At 43.9% G+C, this 27,626-nt stretch overlaps 2 protein-coding genes across 6 annotated transcripts in view; one reads left to right on the top strand and one right to left on the bottom strand.

Moving 5' to 3' along the window:
* NDST2 (N-deacetylase and N-sulfotransferase 2) overlaps positions 1–4,205 on the top strand; it is an 89,939-nt gene extending 85,734 nt beyond the window's left edge. Inside the window, 4 exon segments of the mRNA XM_081913563.1 lie at positions 641–750; positions 2,503–2,605; positions 2,699–2,782; positions 2,784–4,205. Coding sequence (XP_081769689.1) covers positions 641–750; positions 2,503–2,605; positions 2,699–2,782; positions 2,784–2,945 — 459 coding nt within the window. The 3' untranslated portion in view covers positions 2,946–4,205.
* A 2,230-nt stretch (positions 4,206–6,435) lies between these two features.
* Positions 6,436–27,626, bottom strand: part of ZSWIM8 (zinc finger SWIM-type containing 8) — a 62,806-nt gene continuing 41,615 nt past the window's right edge. The window contains exons 16-27 of one of the 5 annotated variants that reach the window (XM_081913454.1): positions 26,716–26,950; positions 26,176–26,328; positions 25,123–25,218; positions 22,322–22,544; positions 21,166–21,455; positions 18,096–18,319; positions 15,821–16,303; positions 14,977–15,175; positions 12,861–13,031; positions 9,161–9,280; positions 8,041–8,219; positions 6,436–7,471 (exon numbers count right to left, since the gene is read on the bottom strand). In XM_081913454.1, the coding sequence (XP_081769580.1) occupies positions 7,268–7,471; positions 8,041–8,219; positions 9,161–9,280; positions 12,861–13,031; positions 14,977–15,175; positions 15,821–16,303; positions 18,096–18,319; positions 21,166–21,455; positions 22,322–22,544; positions 25,123–25,218; positions 26,176–26,328; positions 26,716–26,950 (2,577 nt within the window). In that variant the 3' untranslated portion in view covers positions 6,436–7,267. Of the gene's footprint in view, positions 7,472–8,040; positions 8,220–9,160; positions 9,281–12,860; positions 13,035–14,976; positions 15,176–15,820; positions 16,304–18,095; positions 18,320–21,165; positions 21,456–22,321; positions 22,545–25,122; positions 25,219–26,175; positions 26,329–26,715; positions 26,951–27,626 lie in introns of all 5 variants that reach the window. The other 4 variants (XM_081913453.1, XM_081913455.1, XM_081913457.1 and 1 more) reach the window with 4 other exon arrangements.

The raw sequence follows: 27,626 nt of genomic DNA on the forward strand, positions 1-27,626 counted from the left end.
ATTAGAATTCATAGTGGAAGGAAACTAAAACAATCTACTGTGCCTTTTGGCTTTCTATGTTAGCCACCAAGGATGCCTGAATTTATATGGGCTAGAAGTCTGTAGCGAATCGGGAGCACATACACAAACTCTGCATGCACTATATTCCCCAGTACACTGGCTCCCCTCAGGTATTTGTGTATCGATTGTGAAGGTTTAAAGGTGGGTGTTAAGTAAGTTCCGCTGAACATGCTTGGAAGACTCCACAGCACTGGGGACCCTGCCTTTAGCATTTCTGAGCCCAGGGAGGCTTCTAAAGCAATTTCAGTGGAAAGTGTGCAAAGGCCTCCTTTTGACCTTTGCATTCAATGCATTAAGGTCGGACAGGGCTTGCACATTCACCTCTATCAGCTACATACTTTTAAGCCTCATGACTTCAGGCAAATGCCTGAAAATGCAAGATCTAGAAGTTGATTGCTGCAGTCGTAGTAAATGTATGTTAAAGAAATTCCACTCACTTGAGCCACCCCTTCCAGGAATAGAAAATGAGCAGGAGAATTGTCTGGTAATTGGATGTGACTTAGGTAACTGAGATAGGAGTGGGGAGCCTTAACATGATTAGATTTATTCTGAAACCTTCATTGTTTCTCCTTCAATTCAGGTTCTGGTTGTGGATGGGCAGGAACTCAGACAAAGCCCCGCATCTGTCATGGAGAACATCCAAAGGTTTCTGGGGGTTACACCACTGTTCAACTATACCCAAGCACTCAAGTAAGGATTGCATGCCTGCCTTTGCTTGTGTAAATACATTGTAAATGTTTTGAGGCCCCGTACTTCTTCAGCAGCTTCCTTCTCTGTGATCTGGACTGCTGGCAGTGTTTCCATTTCCATTTACTGCTGCCGCATTTTTGCTTCACGAGTTGTACTTTCTTGTATGCCACCTTGAAGACCCAGGACTGGTATGAGGGGCAGAGCACGATGGCAGCTACACCAAGCGGTATCTCACAGGTAAAACCAACGCTGCTCCTGGGCCTCTCTGCTACCAGCGGGACTCAAGAGCAGCGGCAGTTTTCACCCACCCATGATTTACTGCTATTGCGCTCTGCCCCTCATGCCGCAGAGGGAGGAGCAAGCTGCATCGACAAGCCAATACAGCTTGTTCCTCCCTCAGCTTCTTTAAACTGCTCCGCTGAGGCATGGGCGGCCGTGCTCTCTTCAGCAGAATGGTTTAAAGAAAGCCTCTGGCTTGAACAAGCCCCGATGTGTTGCTCACAAGCCAGAGAGGCTTTGGGGTGGGAGGTGGGAACAAACTGCATCATCCGATGTACCAGGGTGAAACCGCCTCAGTGAGAGCGGTGGCCGTTTTACCCTGGCTGGGCCTAATGCAGCTTGTTCCTTCCTCCATTTCAACATTGTGGCGTATCGACAGATCGCAATGTTTGGCTGGTGATACACATTGCAGTGTTGAAAACCTGGCATTGCCCAGCCTTAGTGTAGTCCCTGGGAATCTACCCTTCTGACACCGGAGACAGAGACCTAATGCCAGGACTTCCCTCACCAACTGCTCCGATATCAGTAGGGCCAAAAAGGGTTTGTCCCAGGAAGCATCTTGGATTTGAAAGTCCGCCTGTCCCACAATAGGCTCCCAAACCTGAGAGGTATTTAGTCATGTTCCTGAGCATGAGTAAATCTTTCCTTCCCAATGTTAAAAAATTTTAAAGCTAAAAGAAAGGATGCAAAATAAAAATGTTCCTTTGCCCTTGCCTGCCTGCTGCTGGCTCGAGTCTAGTAGAGCTCTGGATAAGGCATTTGTATTCTCTGCCACCATGCACACAGCCTTAGATTGCACTGTAAATACCCACCAAAGCCCTAAAGCTTAAAGCTCCGAGCCATAGCTATTGACCTCTCCCTGCCATCAGAGTTGGATTTGGCTGGATGTCAGTGATAAATCAGACCCCCTATGAAGCTCAAGACAACACTTTAACTTAACCTCTTGCCACAGTTCACATATGAATATTATTAGGATTCCGCAATTATAAACCTGCACCATATACGAATGCAAATCATGCTACTTTTTGTAAGCCAGTTACTCTTAAGCCATGGATAGAAATGCATTTGCAAACTAGTTCTGAGGGAATCTGGTTTGCATTAGTGCATTTGTAACAAAACCATGGTGAATAACCAGGGAAGAGGAACGTTGTACCAGTGTGGTACACATATCAAGTGTGGCTACCCATTTGGAACCTATGATTTTGTAAGGAGCCAGCATTAGGTCTGCACCAGATCACCAAACTATTCTGGCAAATTTTGAAACATGAGTGCTCACACACTTGTGAAATATTAGCAAGGCATTGCAACAACAATTAAAAGTTAATCTTTGTTTTACTTTTTTGTGGAAACTGCTTTCAGCCCCCTTCCTCTAGAAAGCAAGTAAAATATTGGAAAGCCATTAGCCTAGCCCTTCAGATTGCTCCAACTCAGAGCCCATGTGTCTAGGTATATAAAGCAGGCATCCTTTTTCAGGTTTGATGAAGCAAAAGGATTTTGGTGTCAAGTTCTGGAAGGAGGGAAGACCAAGTGCCTGGGGAAAAGTAAAGGAAGAAAATATCCAGACATGGATTCCTCCGTGAGTAGCCAAGTGGGATTCATCTCAGTAATTGGGAGGGATGGTTGTGAGCGGTCCTTCATTAACTCTGCTCTCCCTTTGGAACTGTTGCAGTCCCGCATGTTCCTGGCAGACTTCTATCGCGAGCACAACATTGAACTATCCAAGTTGATGAACAAGTTTGGACAGCCCCTTCCTACATGGCTCCGAGAGGAGCTGCAAAATTCTAGCTGGAGCTGAAGTCAAGGGTGCTGGCGTCAGTGCTGCCCAACTGGGAGCCACTGGGGAAAAACACACACTGCTGCCATCTCTTCTCTATGAAAGGAAACTGGAGGCAGGAGCAGGAAGTGTGCTAGCCTGATTATAGACCATGCACTTTCACCTATTAATGGTTTGTTACATTGGAGAGATACCCAGAGAACAAATTGGCACAAGGCACTGTGCGGTCATGGCCCTTCTATCTAAAAAATTTAGGGTGGCTGACACAGGAATGCTTCTGTGCTATATAATTCCCCCGTGCCAGAAAGCCCAGAGTAGACTCCACAGAAAAACAAAAGCATGCAACTGTGTAGGCTACTGGGACATTCCCTATTTATGTCCAAAACACTCAGGATGCTCGCAAGTGAATGTCTTAATATTGTACCCTTATGTGGTTGTTAGGGTGATGTTGCTAATAATGGACAGCAAGTTTCATTTATCTGACTGCAGCCTTAGTTATTTCATTAACCCTATTCTAGTGTAAAGGGAAAGAGGGCAGGGAAATGGTCAACAAGGCAGCAGAAACTTGCGTTAAGTTCTCATGGGAGAAAGATTACTATTTCCCCCCTCGTGTCAGGCAAAAGCAGGGGGGGGGATACGATAGTGCCACATTCATTCATGAACTATAAAGAAACAGTGTTCACTTGTAACTAATCAGAACAGTCTTAACTTTCAGCTGGGGTGGAAAGGGGATTCAGCAATCTCAAATAGGCTATTCGTTTTCATCTTAACAAGGCTGAATGAGATGGACTACAAATCTGTGTTGTCAGTTCAAATCACTCATTTTGCCTCAAATTCTGCAGGTCGTGGGTCTCCAGCCAACTCTTTAATCTCAGCATTTCCTCATTACAACCACTATGTGAGTGGAGAGCTACAGCACTCCTGCCCATCCCTCCTAACATGCCTTATGTAGAGTGGTCCAGCAGCTGCTCACAACAAGTGCCAGGCTCACTGAGGGATATATATAGCAGCTGATTGGGGCAGGAAGAGCCCTCGGGTAACTCAGTGTGCCCACTCCAAGAGGGGGAACGTGATTTCAGCCAAGCTTTATACATGGAGCCTTAGTTATTGTGTATTTTTAATTGTCAGTTTTCCATTGTTTGTAAATATATAATATGGATTATATAATATTTCATCCAATGTGTCACCATGCAGAGGGGAAATGTTGTGCTATCAAAAATGGAACCAACAAACCTAAAACCCTGTGGCTGAAGAGAGAAGCAAGTGCTGTGCTTCCTGCACTGGATTCATGTATGTCATTCACATTGAATGATAAGGATAAATTCTTGGCTCTTGCAGCTGAGCACAATGTCTAAATAAAGGTTAGACGTAGCATTTGGAGTCAATAAATGTACTTACTTTATTTCTCTGTGACTGTAGTGTTCGGTTGTACCACACACCTCCACAACAGCCAGCTATGAACGTACAAGGAAACAAAGCAGCTGCTTCAACACTGCATGGCGGAGATCGCCCTGGACCCCACGACGGCTAAAAGGGGCCCATGGCTATTACCTCTCTTGTGCATGTGCCAAAAAAACATACTAGGCTTTTCACACAATAGGTGGCCAGATAACCTGCCCTGCACCCCCTGCTACTTCAGCTAGCTCAATTTTCTCTCTCCCTAAATGGAAGGGGCTATTCTGACACTTCAAACTGAGCTTCTGCAAATGAATAAAAGCGGAACTCACCAACAACATTTCCCTCCTTCTCTTAGAATGGCAATGGCGCCCACGTGAGAGGTTCTGGCTGAAAAAAAGCCCTGATTAAAGCCACCTTCTGTGGCAGTTAGATATCACTTCTCTCAAGACAGCTAATTAGGATTGTGAGGATTTGAACACACCAAGTTCAGATAACGAGTTTCCTCAGGAAACAGTCGTTACAATGGCAAGATGTTGATACCGACATCAAGTTATATCTCCAATGTTTATTATCTATTAATTGAGAGCATATGCTAGCTGCCGATAACATACACATATGCTCATTTGTAACTGGAAAAAAGTTAAAACTGCAAAAACCGAGAAGTATTGCTGCACTTGTACTTAAGAGCGCTACCACTGAGAAAGGCTGCACAATTCCAAAAAGGGTCCAGTCTATAATCACAAAGAAACACAACATTTCATAGGAGGAAGCAAAATAAAGGACTTAATAGACAGTAGGGGCCGCAAAAAAACAGTTGAGACTATGACATATTAATGATCCACCATGAATAATGTGCTCAAACAAAAGAAGAAAAGCTGAAATCTTTTATGCATGCCCTTGCCTTACCTGCCCCATATTTAGCTTTTATAGTAATCACAGGCACAAAAACACTTGGGTGCATATTAAATATTAAACATATTAATATGTGCCTTAGACAGGCTGGGCACATGCTATGGAAAGTGATAGATGCAACTACTGTCAAACCACTCACAGTAACCAACTTAAATTGAAACATGCCAAGAAAGTCTGACATTTCATTTTGAGAGAGAAAACTTTGAAAAATTAAGAGGATTAATGGAAAAGGCTGAAAGGGAGACAAAACACCTACACTGGCAGGAATCTGCCTAAAACCACATAACAGGACTGCAAACGGAATGCATAGCACAGATGTCGAAAAAAACAAACCGATTCAATGGGCGGGTTAACAAACAAAGGCCAAGGAAACTATAAAAAGGCAAGGTAGCTTCCAAGGGTAGAACAAACTCTGCCAAAACAAATATTTGAAAAAATCTTTAGCAGATACCAACACCAGGACCTTAGAGGGGGGGGGGGGTGGAAAGCACAATGCCAAATACAAGTAACAAAAACCTAGGGCTTCTTGATAAACCATAAGTCAGTGGATCCAGCTAGCATACACAGTATCTCCTAGAAGTGTTGCTGTTACAAAAATACAATTATTTCTCATAACCTATTAGTAAAAACAGCCTCCTTTATAGTGTAAGACTAGGAAGTATGCAACGCCACACCAGGGTTTTTTTTTGGGGGGGGGGGAGATAATACTTACTATCTTCTCCTTGCTTTACAGTGCCAGTAGCCGAACTTCTTTACTTGAAAAATTAGTAGATAACAGTATCAAAGCTACTAATAGTGAAAGGAAGAATCAGAACTACCGGAAAGGGAAGCTGTCAGTAAACAACCTAGAATTTTGTGAGCATGCCTGTGTTAGAAATAGGATGCTTAAGGGAGAGAATCCTTGGTCTGATCCAATAGGGCTCTCTTAGGATTTTGATTTTACTATTTCTGTTAGTAATATTATTTACTGTATTCATCACTTTATACAAAAAATGCCCCCAAACAACTTAACAAGGTAAATTGCAAAGAGGTAAAGAACAATCAAAACAGGAAAGGAAAGGACAATGTCGGGAATAATCCATCTGTGTTTAGGAGCAAGAGAGCCCAAACCCCTTTCTTCACATTCTAACCTGCCTTTCTCTAACCAGGTTAGCTCATTGCCTAGTACTGTGTGTTAGCATGGTGAGCAGAATCGCAATGAAATTCTGGTGTATGTCAAAGACCATTCGTGTTACAAGGAAACAACCTCCTGCTGCAAGCAGTCTTAAGTTCCGTGTTTTATCGCATCCTCAGCGTGATTAACAGAAGGATGGAGAAGAGAATCAGTCTAAGAAAATGAGTGTTTTAATCAGGAAACTGAAACAAGGAATAAGAAATTGATTACAGGAGAGCTAACATCCCAGCCAAAGTAACATGACTGTACAACTCAGAACCACCATGGTTGGAACATCCTACAAAGCCTGATGACAAAAACTCTTGGGGGCCACAGTCCAAGCAGCAAAGAGACTGCAGTAGCCAGCTCAATACTGTTCTGGGGCCTTTTGCCCATCCAAACATGTAGGCAGTGCTGGCTGGCGGAGCTCTTTCCGCTTCAGCCTGAGCTCCTCTGGGTAGTTGCTGCAGGCGGAATGGTGACGGAGGAGCCCAGGATGCGCAAAAAGAAAACTCTTGCCTCTCCTGGCCCTATGATGAATGAAATTTTTAGAACCTTATAGAAAGTAGTATACATATTTATAAATGCTAAAATAAATATTATAAAGGACAGGCTCCACCCTACGCCCTTAACATGCAGGCACACGCGCACACACACACCCTCATTTAGAAAACTGAAAGGAAGGGGGCTGAAAGCATTGGCCCAAGTATCAGCCAGCCAGACAACTCTCCCTCTTCCCCCCCCAACCCCCGCAACTCTCACACAGAAAACGCTCTCATACACACCCACGTACTTCCTTGCACTTGCAAAACTACTTTCTTGACTCCACCTGCTGGGGAGAAGAAAACAAGGGAAGTGGAGCACAGTCACAGTTGCACGAAGAGGAATGCCTTGGTATAAATACATCAAATCAGTGGTTCCCAACAGCTAAAAAAAAAAAGATCCGGTATGGAAGGGTGCCACGAACAGAACTCTAGCTAAAAGAAGCCACCCCGAAGCCGTCATGGTGAAAAGGTGGTCATTTCCAAAGAGACCCTTTGCCACAAATCCTTAGTCTGCTTGCTGCGCTTCAGGTTCTGAAGGATGTCATTGAATTGCATCATGCCCATAGGGGTCAGGCAGAAGGCGCTTCTGGCGCTGCGAATGGCATTCACAAAGTCATCGTAGTCTGCTGGAGTGAGGTGGATCAGCCGGTGGTGGATGTACTTTAGGGGACACAAGGGGGAAAATGATGTTCAGATACAGCCTCCAAGGTAATAATGCATTTTCCATGTTCTACCTGATCACACTCTTCCCCTTTTGCTGCTGTGCTGGCAGAAACGCCTTACATAATACGTAGGTTGTGGAGGAAGGGAGAGGCTGGCCCAAGATCCCTCAACAACGTTGACTCAAGAGTCAAGGTTCAGCATTCTAGCTCTGCCCTACACTGGCACTTATTTATTCTCCCAGAGGAGGGATGACAAGCAGACTTTGAGGCCCAGGATCAACACAACAAAACAAAAGGCTGCCTAGACAGTCAAGCAATACTGTAATAAAGACTTAATTCTCAGTTTTCTCAACACATACACTAAGTGAGAAATGAAGAATCTCATTCTGCCAGCCTTTAAGGGGCATTAGGAGGTTATTCACCTATTAACCTACAAGTGCTTTGACTTAACAGCCTTCACGTTATCCAGGCAGGTAATTAGTTGATGGTGTGGCTATGCTTTCTGGAGCAGCAAGGAGACCTAGGTGAAGCAAGCTTGACCCAATGGAAAGGAAGGGGCATACATACCTGTATGTATGCCTGCTGGCACCTCTGTACCAACTGGTGGAAGGCTGGTGTGCGCAGGTGATTGTGGACATGGGCAGGATTGAGCCTCTGCAGGGATTCCATGATGATCTCTTGCAACACAAAAGGGCTCAGGACCCCCTTGGCTGCACCAAGACAGAATTGATGCACATAGTTGACACCTGCAGAAAAATAAAGGTGGATGCAGTGGAGTAGGAAGAACAGGCAAAGCATACTGAAAACCCAAGAGGACTACTACTTCTCCTTAGCAAGGGTCAGAGCACAGCACCTACAAATTAGCTGCAATGAGCCAGAGCACACATCAGACAAGGGAGAATCTGCCAGCCTTACTTTTCACTTACCAGCCATTAAAACAAAGTGTTGAGGAATCTAGCTAATATAAGAGTAATCCACAAACACTGCTTTTCTTTTTATAGAACTTTAGCAAATTTCTAAATTACACTTGGACTAATGCATGGGCCTTATCCACACGCCCAAAGCTCTTTTTTTTTGCTTCCCCACCCCTATGTATTTTTATGTTCTACTGCTCCTCCAGGTCTCTCACTCTGATATCATGATGCCAAGAGTTGTTTTGTTTTCTTAAAAAAACACTCCGGGAATTTTTCTATTTTTAAAATAGAATTATTCGTAGTTCCTGAAGTTACCTGCTGTGATGCCAGAATGTTTTTATGGACCATCAAAGATCCCCCCATTTTTTTAAAAAAAAGAGGGGGATTACTTGTAGCCACTTTTATGGGGGTCCCATACCATAGGCCACACCTACTATGGCATGGGACCCCCATACAGCTGACCACAGGTCAATGCAGTCCTTGGCCCGAAAAAGGTTAGCCATCCCTGCAGTGCCTACAAAAAACCCTTTAAGCTCCTCAGTTTTGGTGTCATTTACATCTCCATGCGATAGTCTTCTGTTATGGATCAGAAGCTACAATATTTACTGTGGTCTGTCTTTGCGGATTAATTTTATTTTCCACATTTTATTCAGTTCTAGAATCAATGCCACTGCTAAAGTATGGGCAATCAGATGAAGATACATGAAAAGCAGAAGAGCTTAGAGGAAAATGTTGCCTTGGGACTAAGTGAACCTTTACTCACAGAGCCTTACCTAATTTGGCAGCTAATCCCAGGAGCCATTTCACATCTTCTGTGTAGGGCGGGCTGCGTGAGAAGTTGTTGGGGTGGTCATTGTGAGCTCTGCGGCCAAGCATCTCCAGCGCTAACATTCCTGCAGGGAAGTGCAAATTCAAAATTTCAGACAACCAAGTTAAGCCCCACAAGACTTAAGAGGGGTGGTGCCCACCCATTCGCAACCATCTCATAGAAATGAGCTAGGAGGTGGCAATTATGCCAAATGGTGTCTCTGCTTATCTTTGCAAGGTGGTAAAAAGGTTGACAACATTTGTAATCCCTGTGGATTTGGGAGAAGACGAAGCGACAACTTGCAGAACGATCTGGAGCTGAGAAACAGCGGGTGGGGGGGAAGCATAAATGTACATCTTCCTCTGCTCTTTCAAAAGCAGCTTAAAAAAAAACAACATAGCCAGCGGGACTTTTTAATTTTCATTTTTCATTTTGTTTAAACACAGACATCAACATTCACCATTCAGTTATGCCCTCAGTTCCTATGCAAAACAACACTCTCTGTTGTGTTAGGCTTCCCCCTCTGCTCCTGTACTCTTTCATATCTGTGACAACAGCCAAAACAGGGAGACAATATTTCCAAGGGGACTCCAGTAACACAAACCCCTCCTCTACATCATTCTGCCATAGAATGGATAAGGACACCAACCACAATATGGAGAGCAACTCAGGACAGTCTGGATTCTCCATATTTAAGGAGTTTTGAAAATGCCCAGGTTCCCACTGGCAATAAATTTCAATATGGCCAACTGGGAATCCAACTGCAAGTAAATACAAACCTAGTCCAGAGTAGTATAGGGATACACTGTGACCAGGGCAAGCCAGAACATTTCAGGCTGACCCCAAATTCTGGATATCTTTCAAGCCCACCTACCTGGGGGATGCTTCCTAGACTAGTACATTTTACCACAGTGTTAAATGGTAAAGGGTAACAACTTGCTCCATCCCAGATATATCTTATGCCCCAAGGATTTGGATGTCAGCCCAAAGCCAGGACTGGAAGGCATGCCTTCACCTTCCCTTCAAAGCAAAAGGCAGAGAGCAACACGCTCTACCCCAGCTGGACTCCCTTTCAAACTCCAATTTAGGAGATTATGTGCTAGAGATAGAAAGCAAACTGTGCACTGCTTGTGAGCCTTGACAAACGGAGGCTTTGAACGGCATTGAGGGAACACATGATGGATCTTCACCCTTGCTCCCTTTCCATTTCATTGTGTGTCTTCTTCATCACACCCCAAGAACCCTACAGGTGTCTGTATAGTCTACTTAGGAGGGAAACTTAGTTAAGGTTGAAGGATAATCAAGATAGCCCAGAAGGCTGTGTTAACATAGTAAAATTAAGAAATAAGTGACCAAATCCCCCAATTAACATTCTTTGTTCCATATAAATATGCAGTGATCAATTCCTTTTCCTGTAATTACTATGATTTTATTAGACTGCAGTAGGCGGAGATGAAAAAGGAAGTATCGTTGGTTGGTTCATTTGTGTTTAAATTTTTATTTTTGCAAAAAAAGACAGCTTTACAAAAATCACTGAAACATGCAAACTCTTCGCATCCATTCACCTTCTAGTTGCCACTAGGAACTTTATTCCTCCTCCAATCCCCATTTTATATGACAGTGTACATTTTATTTTGTTCAGTGTCCCAAAATAACACCACATAGGCTGTTTTGGATCTCCACCCTCAGAACACAGTTGGAATTATGTTACATCCATTCTATAGGCTTTCCAAAAGGGGCCAACTTTGATTTCTAGGAATCTGCAAGATAATCCATTTTGTAATCAATCCAGGACATTACAGTTAAACATCACTATCAGCCTTGAAAACCAAAGTTCTCAATAGCCCTGCAACACCAGCAGGGTGTGAACCATTCAAGGTGACCAAGTCCTGGCAGTCACTCATAACCAATGCAGTCAAGGATGGGCATCTGGTATCAAGACCTTAGAGACTGGAGGACTCGTCACAAAGCAGAGGTTGAGGGGAGTTCCATCTCCCTCCTTGGAACAGTAATCAAGACTTATCTTACACATGTCTTCTGCTCAGAACAGGTCATATCGAACAAGGTGGCTCATATGGTTGAGTCTTACAAGCCTGTCATTTCTAGCCCAGTTACCTCACACCATGACCATGGGCTTTGTTCCACTGACATCTGCAATAGTTTCTCCTCCCATTTCATGGGAGACCCAGTGCTAGTCCTGCAATGCAGCAGAGTGGGGCATTTGGTCTCCACTTTGGGCAGCAAAATATCTTCAGCCAACAGTGGTGAGTCAGCCTGATCAAAGTTTGGTTTCTCGAGAATCAAGAACCTCTTCAAGACAGTAGCTCAACTATGCTTGTCTGGCACAGCAAGGTACCAGAATGCTTATGAATGAGGTGCCAGAATTCAGATAAAGGCTGTACATGTGGTGCCCACAGAGCACAGGTCCATGAAAGACTCCCAACTGCACAAAACATGCCTGTTGAAAGCAGACAGAAGGGCTTGTTCTGCTTTACCCCCAGAAACACTGGATAGCCCTTGCTTTTTGTCACAGTCAAGTGTCTCAGCATTGGCCATACTAATCATGAGGGACACAAAGGAGGCAGATTATTATCACTATAATGAAGCAGAGAAGCTGCCGGCATCCTTGAGACTGATGTACCTGAGGGAGATCCTGAATGCACCCAACAGCTATACTTTGCTTGGGCCCATCAATACTTGAGACTCAGTTTTTTCTACCCAGGTGTAATGCCAAGCTGTCCAATTATATGACCAGATTCCTGAGCCTGATTGCCAAGAGCAGGGGGTGGGGTTGCAGGGGTCTTTAAGCCACTGGTTTCTACCATCCTCTCCTTGGCTCCTGGTATTGAGGTAGCTTGATATTCCTAATGTGATCCTCAGAGGCCCTGGCACTTAAACCTGGTGATGCTGAAGCTGGCTTCGTCCATGCCCAGTTTTCTACTGAACTCAAGCTCCCTGCCCTGCAATTATTTTACTTGGAAGGCAAGAGGAAGCAACTCAGGGCTCAAGTACTCTGAGCTCCAGAGGACACTAACCTCAAGGAGAACCTGAGTAGTTATAAGGGTGTGACATGTTTTCTACAACATGGACTAGTTGTGCATTATGTGCCAGAGACCCAACTATGCATAGGTAAAAGGGACTATCTCAGTTACTAAGCATCCATCCTCATACGCCATATCTCTGAATCAATTTGATTCACACTAGATTCATAACATGCATCTTCCCCCACCCCCGGCCTGGCAAAAAATCCCCTCCTTATGTATGTATCTACTCACCAAGACCACTGTAACATTCACCCCAATCCTATGAACCTCTCAGTATTGTAGAAGTCTTTCCTCAACAGACTATTTCTGCCTCAGGACTGCTGACGGCTGGTGCACTCACATTACTGACTGGCACACTTCTTCTCACTGTGATTCCATCCCCCAAACCCACTTACACTCCCCTCAAAAGATTCATGCACTGCAAGCTTCTGTGATCGGCTTGTAAGTCTTGTGGCTACGCATTCCAGCCTAAACCAAACAACAGTCTACAACCACTTCATCATGTGAGAATTAGTACACCTTCCCAACTGACCTTAGCACAAGAGTCAATTTTCACATACGGTAGCCCTGTCCTGAATTGCAGATGAGAGGGTTGCGAGAGCCACAACTAACTGTCCTTACCAACTCGGTAGGCAGAGTGGAGGTGATGCAAGCCTTGATTGCCTGCAGGCTGGCTGTGCTGCTCATCCTCAGAAGGAAAGCCGCCTGTGACAAGGGAGCTGGGCTGAGAAGACAGACTCGTCAAGGAAGTCCCTTGAATCGCTGGGAATGTAGACCCTGCATGAACACTTCCTACTGGAGAAAACAAACAACAGTATAAAGGGGAGGGGGGGAATATTGGCATCAAACAGCTACAGGACTTCAGCCAACTACGTCCTGCCCCAAACTGTATCATATATACCTGTGGGGTTAATATTAACTCTGGTAGTAACACGGTAGACAGAGGAAACATAAGCAAGTAGACCCAGAAGTACATGTCCTAGAAAATCTAAAGAAGGCTCACTTGTTTGCCTTCTCTGTGAGCAGGCTTTATAATGTAGTTCCCAAGAGCCAAATCTTATTACAGCATCGTGTCCCTTTGCAGACAATGGGAAGCCAGCAAGTAATGTAGCAGGACGGCAGAATAATTGGGGAAGATGAAATAAGCGACACCAACTGTTTGGGGCCATGGGACACAATTGGATTTTTATGGGAGTACTCTGAAGTCACTGATCCCCCTGTTTCTCCCCACCCCACCTGACGAGTCCTTCTAAGCAAAAGTTAAATCCAGCAGAACTGAAATAGATCGCCCTTAATTTGCATGATTTTACACAGGCCCCCTGAATAATCACTATCGAATTAAAGCTTATACTGGTAGACTACACAGTCAAAAATCTCAGAGCCAGTGCTTGCTAGTAACACAAAAACATTGATCCTCGTGGATCTAGCATAGGTTGACGACAAATCACACAGGTGACCTGTGATTTCAGGGTGGCTATGGAAAATTATGAGGGTCCATAAGGATCCATCCCTTAGATTCCTATTTTTATGCTATGGCAGCTTTAGAAAGTACCACAAGTGATTTTTATAGTTCGGTCGAGGTGATTTGATGAGGGGAGACCCCCCTTAAAAAAATTCTGTGATTTCAATACGATATTATTATTATTATTATTATTATTATTATTATTATTATTATTTACTGCATTCACCTTGGCTGCACATTTGCCTTCCCTCCCTGGCACTCCATTCTCTTGCTCCTGACTCCTGTGATGCCTCACTTCTTCCCTGCAGGCTACTCACATTTTCTTCTGCCTAGTCTCTCAGACTAATGCCCTTTCCTCTCAGTCACTCTGCTTGCCAATCAGCTGCTGATCCAAGCCTTGGAAAATATAGAACTGAAAGAGAACTACTCTTCCAACTTCTTCCTACAACTCCATGCACTTTGTGGGGGGGGGGGCGGAAGCTAGCAGTTAGGGGACAGTAAGTGGGTGAAGGGGACACTGAGTCTACACCAAGAGACTTTCTTACAGGGGTCATTGCACCCACAGGCCAACCACCCCTTTCTTTAGATGTGCGATTTCATGACACAACCTTTGGAAACCTAGTAATAGCTATACCATGTTTGGTAGACCAACATCCCACCTGCTACAGACCACTGCAGGTCAATTTTAAGAAAGCCCCGCTTAGAGCTGTTTACTCCCAAGCCTGAGAAGTTTTAAGGATTATTCATGGAGGGCTCTTTCTCATTTGTAGCCTAAGGATTCTACCTAATAGTCGCTGAAGCTTTCATAATTTCCTAAGAGGATAAAGGAATTGTGCTGGCAGTATGTTTTCATTTTAAACATGGTATATTATGGTTGTTGTTTTTTAAAGCATAAATAAAACCCTTAACAAATTTTTAAAATGTTGTATGCACCCAGAGATTGCATTGTAGAGGCACAGAGACCAGTTCTGCCCCCCCCCCACAAGCCCGCAAGGAAACCTAACAGAAAAAGTCACTTGTGTTCATCTTGCCATCTTCCTTCCTCATATGCTTCAGAACAATATGAAGGTTTATGACATCATGACTAGGGATTCTGTTGAGGCAGATTTCCTCTTGCACATAAATCAGACACCTACATGTCTCAGGGTTCACAGTAGCACAAAAAAGCACCCCTATTCCTGTGTCACAGTAGGTGAGCTCCATAAGCCTCAGCAAAACTAGAACCACCATTCAGCTAGGACGCTACACAAGACACAGCAAGACTGAAATACTCACTTGCTACATTGGAAGACAGAGACAGCCCGGTCTCAGCATGGTATGGATGCACAGCAATCTGCGTCATGGATGGGACAGGCACTCCCGGGAAGGACACTGCTGTAGCTGCCAAAGACGGGGTGGTGACCGAGTATGGGTACTGTGCTCCAATGAATGCTGGGTGGACACCCTGCAAAGGAAGAGGACAGGGTAACCCTGCCTTGCGCCCAAAACACAAGGCAGGGTTTTTCAGGAGGGGCCTCCAAGCAACCCAACTATCTAGTACCAAGAACTCCATTTCCAACCCAACTCCTGAAAGCCTAGAACCCTCACCATGCTCACTGGGCCATTCTAAGCAAAATTCTTCCAAGGAGGAGGAATGTGACAGGAGACAAAACAGCCACTATGCCTATCTTAGGCATTCTCCCAACCCCCATAAACTGGCATGAGAAAATGTAATATTTATCAGTAAATACTAACAATTTGTAAATTAGGACAATTTTAATAATTCTGACGCAAACAGGGAGAGAGACGATGAGATATATATCCACCAAAAGTGCATCTTTATAAAAAGATTCGGACTTTTGGTCCCTCTAACCCATTACTGCCCCTAACTAGAAGTGATTCTAAGGGCTTGGACAGGGGCTTTTTCCAGCTGCCATTTGCATGCACAGGGTCCCAAGTTTCGTCCTTGGCACATCCTAGTGCTGTGCTTTCACCCTTTTCGTTAGGGTCCCACACTGAAACCAGCAAAACTAAATAATTCGGCTTGCCATCCTTCTATTCATCTACAGGAGCCACAACGCTAGGGATGACAGAAAAAGATGTTCCCCCCAAGATGCTTACCCTACAAAAGATAACTTACTTGGGGATAAGCTGAGCCAGGAACAGGAAAGACCGCTGGACGTGGCATGTGCTGGATAGGGTGCCCGATATACTGAGGATTGCAAGGGATGTGGGTCTGGAGCGTTGTATAAGGGTGCAGACCCTGGGTGTGCGCATGTGCCATTGCTGGCCCCGCCATGGTGTGCTGCTGGTAGATTGTCGACCCCACCGAAATTACGGGCACCACCGTTGCTGCTGCTGTCACCGCAGCCGCGACAGTCACTGTGGTGGGTTCTGACGTCACTCTGGTATCTGCCAGTCCACGCACTGCTTCGCAGGATGCCCGGGCTCCACTTGCACTGCAGCCTGTGGCTCCCTCTCTCTGAGCAAGAGTTCCGCCAACAGTTTGTTCGTACAACCAGTACCACTGGTGAGCAACTTCAAACAGGACTTCAGGGTAAACACCGCCTCCTTTGGCTGCCTCCTCCACGGCCAAGCATGCCTTCTCCAGCATTAGATTATCCTGCAATATTAGGAAAGGTACTGATGATTTAAGGTGTTTTATACTGCCCTTTTCAATTTATAATTAAAGTGTAATTGCAATCAAGCTAATAGCTCTGAACCAAACAGTCAACCTTATAGAATTCTACCCTAAAGAGCTTGGTAAAATAAAATAAAAAAGACTCTGCCTGGGACAAAAACGGCATTAAGACAGGCATCAACCAACCCTGTCTGGAAAGAGCATTCCACACGTGTGATGCCACATCAAGAAGGGTCCCTCTTTGATAGCCACCCACATCTCTCCAGGTGGCATCTGCAGGAGCATGGGTGTCTACAGGGAGGAGTCATATTTCTTGTATCTCCAGCTTTTATTTAAAAACAAAACCCTCCAGCACTTGCAGAACCCAAGTTATGAGGCAGAATGTGCATGCACTCTCCTGTGGGAAACTAACTTGCTCCTGCCTTTCAGTGGTTTTTAGCCAATGAGTGCCATAGCTGTCTGATATTTAAGAAAGCAGACCTAACCAAGTAGACAAATAGAAGGGTAGAATGACATGTCCCATATATGTCTATATAGAAAGATCTGGTTCCTTTTTAAGTCTTTCCTGCTGTCCTTCAGATATCCGGGATTGTACTGTAACTGTGAGTTGGTAAAAGGTAAGCAGGAGCAAAAAATAACAGCAAAGATGGAGGTTCATGTTTTTCTCTCTCTAATCTTATTTCATAGAAACAAAAAACAAAAAAAACCCCAGTGATTTCACCCCTGAGTTTGTAAACATTTTTTTTAAAAAAAATGCAGATAAAATCTATCCTTATTATACCCATGTGGCTAAGAGTGTGTTATTTATTTATTTGATTTAGTACAAAACATCACTAGGTGGCTGACATGCCAGCCCTGCAAGGTAACCCAATTATACCCATCTTGTTGGCATGTGAGTGTGTGAATGACAACCTTAAAGTGTAACCTAGTGTATTATCCTAGAATTGGGATTTTTTTTTTTGGGGGGGGGGGAGGCAAAATGTGATGTGTGAAGTTGATTGTGGAAGCAGTACAATTAATGGCTGAAGTGGGTGCAGAGAGCCAATTGAAAGGACTGAGATTTTTAGGTGTGAGTGACAGTGGCAGTGTATGTCATCTGGGTGCCAAGTCAATAAGTCAATGAACAGCATGAAAAGCAACAGAGGGGTAAGACCTGTTCTGCTAATTTCTAAGAGGCCAGGTCTCTCCAGGTCTCATCACCAGTCAGCAGATCTACCAGAAATGGAAAACTAGCTCCCTGGTGCTAGTTATTTATATCAATGTATTAGGAATATGCACTTTTCACCCTCCCCGAGAAAAATCCCTGCAGATGCCTATGCACAGGGGGCCTGTTACAATAGCTAGGTGCATATGGCTGCATTATAAAGCAGAAAGACCTATAAAGTGTAAGGTCCATATTTCATTAACGGCCAAATTCTAATACAGAAAATATTGGATGAGTGTATGGGAAAAAAATAAGAGCACCCATATAAGAAATGTAGTGGATCAAAATAAATTTATTTTACTTTGGAATACCACAAAATAACTTATAGTAGTGGCAGTTATTTAAGTTGTTCCTTTGGAGCTTTTGGAGATAAACTACTGACTTTAAAAATCCAAAACATTTTTCTCTCTAGCATTTTGGGGGTCCAGTTTTTTTTTAAATAAATTTTTGAAAGACCTCAGACAACACTAAATGCAAACACTAAAAGACTGCAACACTAAATGCAAAAGGAAGGAACAGACGAACCCAATTGCACCTGACAGCATCGACAGAGACCTCTGAACTGCTCACCTGCTCCTTGCACTGGACCAGGGCTCTCTGGATCTCGTTTGGGTTCAAGGCGTGGGCGTGTGGCAAGCAGCTCAATGCCAGCTCAGCGGCTGCTCGCACCATGTTGGAATCCCTAGCTCTGGAAGCCCTGTCAGCCAGGGACGCCACCTCCGGAGGGGTCAGGTGCCCATCCCAGCACTCCACCAGGATGTTCAAGGCTGCACTGCCAATCTCCATGGCTTGCCCTAGAAACCAGAGAAAAGAGGATGCACAACAAAGTATTCAGGCGCCTACAAGACTCAATACATGTATAGGCTTGCATAGGCTTTCACTGATGAGAGTGCAATATCCTGAATTGGCAGGTACACACATGGAGGTGGGGGTTGTAAGCAGTGCGGCTAGAGAGAAATGCAATGCAATAAACGCAGGTTGCGACAAATACAGTAAAGCTTAGATGTATATTAAGGTCATTACAGCAAGCACTCATAAAGCAGTTCTGGTAATATAAATATCCTGGCACTGGTAATCCTGGCTGAAAGAGACCCTTTCAGCAATAAACTCCTTATATAGAAGAGCCTCAATAGTCTGTAGGTGACTTCTGTTCTCCAGTTGTCAGGAGTCTGCCTCTGCAAAAAGAAAAACCCATTTGCAGTAGTGCAAGTGGTTCTACCTGAGCTCCCTTCTATGTTAGTTTTTCCCATCTATGATGCTTACCTTTATGCTACTAGTGGAAAAGCAAGCACTCTGCTAGATTTGAGTTTTGTAAGCTCTGTAAACAGAGTGAAACACAGATCTTAACACTATTAATAGGGGCAAATATTTATTTATGATGTGCAAAGTAAGTTACAATCTTTACCCTGTTTGCCTTTGCAGCTTCCCAGGTTCCAACTTCATCAAATTTCCAAGTTTGCAACTGGGAAACTGAAAATGCGACTTGCCCAGACCATTGCTGGGATCTGAACTCAAAGGTCTCCCAAGTACTCAGCCAAACATCTACCTACTGAACCCTGGGCTCTGAATGTGGTGTCCCATAGGTGCAATGGCACCAATGAACACCTCTGCAAACACCCATGAAACCTCTTCCCCCATTGCTCCCCTTCACCAGGAGTTGTCTTTTTCCTCCTGTTTGCAGTGATCTGAAGAGATCTGAGAGAGGAAGCGGGCGAAGCATTGCTCCTTTCTACCTCCTCTTACAAATTCTCTAGCTTGCTAGGCTGATCTTGCCACCCAAGCAAAAAGCAGAGCAACCTGGAGGGAAGACAGGAAAGCATTCTGAAAGGAAAAACGAAGATACTGGGCTGCTTCCCAGAGACCCCAGCAAACATTTTGTGACTGGCAAAGCTCTCCATGTCACCAATTTTGTGGTGGCACCTACAACCATTTGTGGAAACTCCATATGTATCTCTGGGCACAGAAGGGTTGGAAGCTCCTGTGCTGAACCATCAAGGCTTCTAAACTCATATTTCATATCTCATTCTTACCTAGTTAAAGCCACATATGGATTTCTCTTGAGTGCTTATAAAAAGTACAAAGATTGCAAGCTATTTTACACTTGGACGCACTAGGGATCATGCTCCTATGTACAAAGACCCTCTTTCGAAATGCCGACAAGGGGAACAAAAGCAGGGAAGAGGAAGGGTGAAGGCAACACAATATAGTGATGTAAGAGAAACCCGTATCCTTGTGAGATTAAGCACTATATATATATATATATATATATATATATATATGCAGGTTTTGGTGTCCTCGGGTGTCTTCCCGTGTAAAAGTTGGGGTGTCTAGGCGACGTTTCGACGAGGTCTCACTCGTCATCTTCAGGCTGGTGCTTTCGGCTTCTTGTTGCTGGAACAGAGCAGGATCTCAGTGTTTGAGTTCCTATAAATACTGTTGAGGGGGTGTGGTGTATAGCCTCCAATGTTCTGGGCAGAGAGGAAGTTCCCAGGCTAGTGTGCCTTTTCTTCTTTTGTTCCTTAATTACTTGAGGGATATCTTGAGTGATTTCTTGAATGACCCACCTAAGTGGTACTCAGGATATCACTCAAGAAATCACTCAAGATATCCCTCAAGTAATTAAGGAACAAAAGAAGAAAAGGCACACTAGCCTGGGAACTTCCTCTCTGCCCAGAACATTGGAGGCTATACACCACACCCCCTCAACAGTATTTATAGGAACTCAAACACTGAGATCCTGCTCTGTTCCAGCAACAAGAAGCCGAAAGCACCAGCCTGAAGATGACGAGTGAGACCTCGTCGAAACGTCGCCTAGACACCCCAACTTTTACACGGGAAGACACCCGAGGACACCAAAACCTGCATTCCTGTACCCGTGAAAATCTACGAAAGCATATATATATATATATATATATATATATATATATATATATATATATATATAATCAAGACAAAGTTAAACCTAAAAGAAAGTTGATGCATCCAAATTCAGGAAAGCCAGGATTAAATTGCCTTTTACTCCTGAGTTTCTTTGGATAGCTCTGGGCAAGCTGCATGGTTCTCTCTGGCTAATCAACCCAATACATTTATATATAAAATCTACGAGTTTTGTAGTAGCGCTTGGAAACTTCCTTTCATGTTGGTGTCAAAAAGCAGAGGACACCGAAGACATTTGCTAAAGGGCTACAAATGTACTTTTTTTCAACAGGGGTGAGGAACCTCCAACCCACTGGCCAAATTAGGTCTTCCATAGGTCCCAATTTGCCCCACAAAGCCATTCCCCCCCAAAACCCATGTTCACCTGCACCACACCTGACAGCATCAGTGATGTCAGTTGTGAGGAAGTTAGAGACACAACTGCAAATGAGACACTGACTGGCTTAAAGTGTAGTCCTGGTTGCTCCTTGGCAAGCAAGGCTTGGTGTCAATCAACAGCAATCAACTGTGGCAACCTGATCCCTTCTGGCGCCATGATTCTATGGTCAACATTACCCAGAGCTTTCCGAAACTGTAAACTCAGCTATACAGATTGTGCTAGCAAATTTAGCCAGGAGTCCTTAAAAGTTTGTAGCTAAGTAAGGTCACCCTGTAAGGAAGGATTCCTAAAAACCAAAACTGGTTGGAGCACCCTGGTTCCTACCTGTAATCCAAGAGACGTGGGAGGAATAGGTTCGAGACAGCCAGTTGGGAGAGACAAAGTTGTGCAACCCCAGTGCATAGAGACCAATCTCGAAGGCGCAGAGGTGGAGGTTGCGATGAGGACCCTGGTGGCCGCCACTAGAGGATGGGTGGGTGAAAATGGAAGTACTGCTGTTTCCACCCGCCTTGATGAGAACGGTCTTGGCCAGCTCAAAATAGAAATGTGCAGCTGCTTCCGAGGGCTGATTTGGGACATGAGGAGCATGGCTCTCTGGTCGCCTGCCCTTATACCTGAAAGGAACAATGTGAAATATATATGAAGTGAACTTAAGACTAAACTTGCACACCCACCATAGAAAGGAAGCTCAGATAAGGCATCATATTGTGGGTTTTCCAAAAGATAAAATGTTCAGACTTTGCAGACTCTCCAGAGAAGAAACTCTGCAAGAACTGGGCCGCGACTGAGAATACTTCACTATTTGCTCTTGTCATATGACCCCAGTGATCAAAGGAGCACTCATTTAATTTATAATTTCAAAATGAGTGCGGCCAAAAAAGTAAGAGTGAGTTCACTTGCTGAATTTCTAGGTCTAATTCTGCCTGGCTCTCCCATTGAGACTCCCAACTTATTATTATATTACCCTTCATCCAGAGATCACAGGGCAGTTCAGAACATAAAAATACAAAATGAGAAGACAAAATACATAATAAAACAAAAAAACAAAACAAAAGCAGTAACCCCCATCCCTCAAACACATTTAAAAGGCCATAGAATGTTAATCAGCCAAATGCCTGGTCGAAGAGGAACATTTTCACCTGGGATTTAAAGATATGTAACAAAGGCCCCAGGTGAGTCTCCCTGGAGATCCCAGCTCCATTCAGCCACTCCAAGAAAATATTTGAGGGGACCAACCCTCCCAAAGTTGGTAGGCATTGCCGCCCCCCCAAAATATATTTTTATTCACCTTGGTCCCCCTGCACACAAAGATTATGATTGCAGGGTCTGGGTGAAAAGCCTCCTTGCGATATATTTCTAATGAAGATAACCTTTTGTTTTCTTTTATTAAATATACTGCCCTTCATCCAACAATCTCATCCTTGGGAGATCCAAATACTGAAAAGATGCACAACTTTGGGAAACAGACAGCAGCTCTTACCTGCCGACCTCCACCGTCTTTGCACGTGCTCCTCCACTAGCTCTCCTGCTTCCACTGGAGGATGATGAGCCCAGGGAGTCGCTGGAAGAGCTACTGATGCTATCGCTGTCCTGCCCTCTGCCCCAGGAAGTGGCTGCCCATCCTCCCCGCAGAGGCCGCCTGCTGAGGGTTGGAGAACTGTCCGAGGTGGTTTCTGGAGCACTGCTGTCAATGCTGGCCATTCCTGCAACGCCACAGTCAAAGGGCACAGCAGCAGGTGAGCAGGTCGGCGGTACACAAAACCACACTTTTACAACAGGGAACATTCTTCTCCCCCCACCCCACCCCAAAAAACAAGCTGAAACATTTCAAGTAAGTCAGAACCTAGAGATGTAAGCTGACCAGAAAAGCTAGAGAGCTGATATACCAAAATCTCAGAAGTCACTAATTCAAACTTATATGAGCCATGAACCTACTAGGTGAGGATACTATCTTACTTTGCAGCTGTGTTGGGGATTACTGAAAATGTGGTGGAAGTGAGTATCTTTTCAGTGAGCCAGAACAAATCTTTAAAGCTTAAACAGCCTGGGCCATGTTAAGAACTGTTCTCTCCCTTTTGTCAGCTGAGATAATCTTCAGAGGCCCTTCACCATCCCACCTTCAGAAATTAGGCAGGTGCCTACGTTGAGAGAGGACTTTTTTTTTTTTAGTTGTACTTGGGCTCTGCAACTCTCCCTAAACACTCATTCACCCAATACACTCATTCACCTTTAGGTGAAGCCTGACTTATTCTCATAGGCCTTGAACAGTATTTAGGTTCTTTTTACTGGTTTTAGCTTGTTCTTGGTTTGCTGCCCGCTTGCTGCTATATCTTTTGTAATTTCTACTGTTATTTGTATTTGATGTCCACCATTTTTATATGGGTTTGCTTTCAAGCTGCCGTGGGGACACGTTACTTAAATCCACTTAGTATTTAAATCTCCTAATATTTAAAAATCTGTAAGAAGAATACACAAAAGCAACACTAAAACTATGAAGCAGTATAATTAAAAAAAAAACAGTAAAGCAGCATGTTGGGTCAGGAAAAGCATGGACAAAAAGAAATGTCTTCACAAGGTGTCTGAAACAACTAATGGATGATGAATCATGTATGGCTGAGGGAAGGGAATTCCACAGTGAGGGGGCAATAGCAGAAAATGCCCATTTTCAGGCCACAACTAAAATTTCCTCAGATTATCTAAGTGAACTTATACCAGCATGCGGAATTGGTGCTGCCCTTCCTTGAATTTGGAGCAACAGACCACTGCCTTGGCTTATTGCAATATATCAGGGATGTCCAATCTACTGGTCGAGCCCTGCGAGGTTTTGGTCGATCGCAGTCGATCGCTGGCCCCCTTCCGGCCCCGCACCCTCGCCCTCCATTGCTGGAGAACGGAAGACAGAGTTTACAAACCGAGGCTGTTCCCCCCCCCCTGCAATCCTTCTTTGACCCCAAAATAATGTAAAAACATTTCGCCCCGCCTCCCAACGCTAAGCAAATTATGCCTCCCGAACCCTCTAAAATGGGGCTTTTCCCCTCCCCCAAAAAAACTTTGACCTGAACCCCAATAAAATGGGGGTAGATCACTGCCAGTTTTTAATTCTGTGAGTGGATCACAGTCTCTTGGAAGCTGGCCACCCTGCAATATATGAAGCGACACTCACGGTTTATTTCTCCCAAACAAACCATGATCAGCAAGAGAAGAACAAATTTTGGCTTGCCATCATGGTTCGTTTAGAGAGAAACAAACCAAAAGTGCTGGTTTGCAGTCAAAGTAAGCCAGTGTTTATGCGTTGGCTGAGTGGTGCAAACACCTGTCAAATCCAGCATTACATTTCCAGCAGCGGTCAGCCAGATGCCTCTGGTCACAAGGAGGAAATAAAAAGCAATAGGCATCTGCTGCTTTATTCTCACCGAAAAGTGATGTATTCGGGTGGGGGAGTAGGGCTTAACAAAGCCTATGTAGTTGAATGGAATCTTCTCTTTCAAAAGCGAATCTATGCCTGAATACCATTTGTACTGTGTGCAGTTCTGGGTGCCACATTTTAAGAAGAGTTTAGGCAAACTGCAACGGGTGCAAGGGAAGGCAGCAAGAATGGTGAGCAGCATGGAAAACAGGTTCTATGAGGAAAGGTTGAAAAACTGGGTGGGGACCATGATAGCACTCTCCAAATACACAGGAGAGGGCTATGACTAGATCTACTGGACTTAAGCGAGAGGAAGGTAGATGATGAAAAACTTCTTGATAGTTCAAGCAGTTCAAGAACAGAACCAGTTGCTGGGGAGGGGGTGGGAGAGACCTATAATTCCCTGAGAGTCTTTAAGCAAAGGCGAGGATGCTCTAGCTCAGGATTTCCTGCATCAAGGAGAGAGTTGGCCTAAAGGGCCACTTTCAGCTCCTATGTTCAGGTATATCCTGCCTCTGAATCTGCAGTTTCCATTTAAACATCATGTCTACTATTCTTAGGGAAAGTGTCTCACAAAGGCTTTGTTTAACCCCCTTTTGAAGCTATCTAAACCAGAGGCCATCTTTTAGCTCTATTATGCATCATATAATATATACTTGATTTTGGCAGTCCTAAATTTACTTAAAATCATCTTCAAGGAATATGCCCAAGTTCTAGTGTTGAAAGAAGTCTACCTTCCATTTCCAGCCACTCATCGTTTTATAAAACACTGTCACATCCCAACTACTTCCCCAATCCCACCTAAAAGACCGCCAACTTGTATCCTTTCTGCATAGTAAATAGCAGTAATGTGGTTGCCTCTAACTTTCAGTTACCTATTTTTGTTTTGATGGGGTGACCAGAACTGTACACAGTATTCTGTATGTAGCCATGCCACATATTTATACTGGCATTATGCTTGCTGTCCTTCGCTGTTGGGAGGGGAGAAAAAAAAAGAGAGAGAAGCTAAATGTTTTCTGTTTCTACAGCGTAAGTCAAGATAAAAAGAAATGTCGTCCTCTCGGTAGGAAAAATATGATTGACAGATCTGGAAGATGTGGTTAGTGCATGCCAATAGCATCTTGGAAAAATTTAACTTCTTAGTTTAAATATTTAAAAATTTTGTTTTAAAAGAATTTAACAATCGGAGAATCCACTATTTTCCACCCAATTAAAAAGAAAGAAAGAAAATAGCTTAATTAATTACGAGTCCTGTCCACCGCTGTATACACACACCACTAATTACTTTGCAAGTGTAACAGTCTTAATCCAAGCCTGCACAACTTGAAACCCAGCAAGCCAAATGCGGTCTTACATAGTGACCCACTGGGGGCTCATTAAACCTCACTTGGGAGTACAATTAGCACTTGACATACTATGATACAAGTATGGAAGCCGGGTCACAAATTATACAGGCACATATTCTACTATATGAATTCAGAGTGGAGGAACTGAACCAGAGAGCTAAAAGAATAACAAAAAACCTGAAACAGAATCTAAGCATTTATTAGTTTGATTACCTCCTTTAAACAATCTGAACTGCTTTAGGTAAGCCTAGTAACCATTAAAAACTGGTTAGAAACCCCAGCCCATGAAGCTATGGGGTAACTAATGAGAGGGCTAGGCCAACTTCACTTTGGCAGCATAGAATTCCTCAATGAGTGTGCTGATCCACCAGGGAAGATTTGTGCTTCAGTAAGAAATACTGGAGGTGACAGTAGATTAGGATATTAACAGACAAGCAGACAGACAAGTTCACCATATTAATTCAATTCAAAATGAATGTGCAACAAAGAGCAAACAATTTAACATGCATGAAAGTGATTCCAGAAATGTAAAACATGCAGAATGAGACAGCAGAAAGTTATGTGCCCCCTGCTCAAGGTTACCTGTGTGCTTCTTTTTTTGTCTGACTGGGGAACCCCAGCACCTCCCATTGTAGCCGCCTCTGTTTCCAAGGGCTAGTCGGCTAGGAACTTTCCCTTCTTGCTTTAAGACACTGGGTTCCATTGGTGGGTCACAAGGGGATCTCTGAGGGTTATCTGGGAAAACACAAGAAGTGGCAAGTTAAAACAGCAGCAACAGGAAGAGGAGGAATTCATAGACAGGTATAACTTTGGCAGACAGGAGACAGTAGTGGATAATCACAGGCTTCAGTACTGTTCCCCTCTCTTTCCCACATGGTAAAGAAAAACAGAAATCGTGAACGCATACTGCAATTAGAATCAAATTCCGTGAAGGCAAGAAAGATGTCATTCATTTTTATTGTGCATCACACCTGCATAATAGCAGAAGAACTTGACAACCTATGAGACTAGAACAAATATACAGGCAAATGAAAAAAAAATCTGACAGCAACCCATTTCTTTCATTTCTCCTTCTACTGGTAATTAGAAGACAGCTGTATCCTGTGGAACTGTAAGTCATACCTTGGGAGCTCTTTTCCAAAAAGGGTTCTGAAGTGTTGCTCTGGACAGCAGTGGTTACCCCTGCTTGTTGCGTGACGGGTGTTCCTGGGAGGTGCTGAATGGGCGCAGCTGATTGGGTGGCATGTTTGGAAGGAGATTTCTGATTGGCTACTGTGGGCTTGCTGGACGAGTAGAATGAACTTAGAGTCTGAGGCTTGTGTGTTTGGCTCTCCCTGTCCAACAGCTTATCCAAGATCTTTAAACAGAGAGTGGAACAACATGAAAGTTAGCATCTAAACAAAGGAAATGTCAGGAAAGTGGGAATGGGGAATTAGATATGAACAGGGGAGTTCTCCGAAGACTGCAGAGGGGGGAATAAAGTTTATTACAATCAAGAGAAGCAGAAAGAAGCAAGAAGAAAGGTCCTTTTGGCAGGAAGAAGACGGAAGTGGTTTGCCATACCGCTAAATAGCCCAACCTCTTTTGGGCTTTTTACAAACATATTCATACCCACTACCAGGAATAAACATCTAAAAATCAGGAATAAACATCTAAAATCCTTTTAGGAAATCAGTTTGATCCACTATCTTCAGGTTCCATTGAGAAACAACTACAATTGACATAGGACTCAACACAGATATGGCCTCTTGGGAGAAATTGTGGAAAATAACAATATACTTCTCGGCATGCTATAAATACTCTTAAAAGAGAACCTACAAAAGATGATATATAGATGGTACCTCACCCCTAGTAAACTTGTAAAAATGTATTAAAAGGGAACCAATTTATGTTGGAAATGTGAAGAGACTGAAAGGACATTTATACACATGTGGTGGGGTTGCAAGAAAGCCAAAATGTATTGGGAGATGATATACTCAGAATTAAAAAAGATGTTAAGGGTCTCATTTACCAAGAAACCAGAGATGTTCTTA

Source organism: Podarcis melisellensis, assembly GCF_964234715.1.
Source record: "Podarcis melisellensis genome assembly, chromosome: 5".
NCBI lineage: Eukaryota > Metazoa > Chordata > Lepidosauria > Squamata > Lacertidae > Podarcis > Podarcis melisellensis.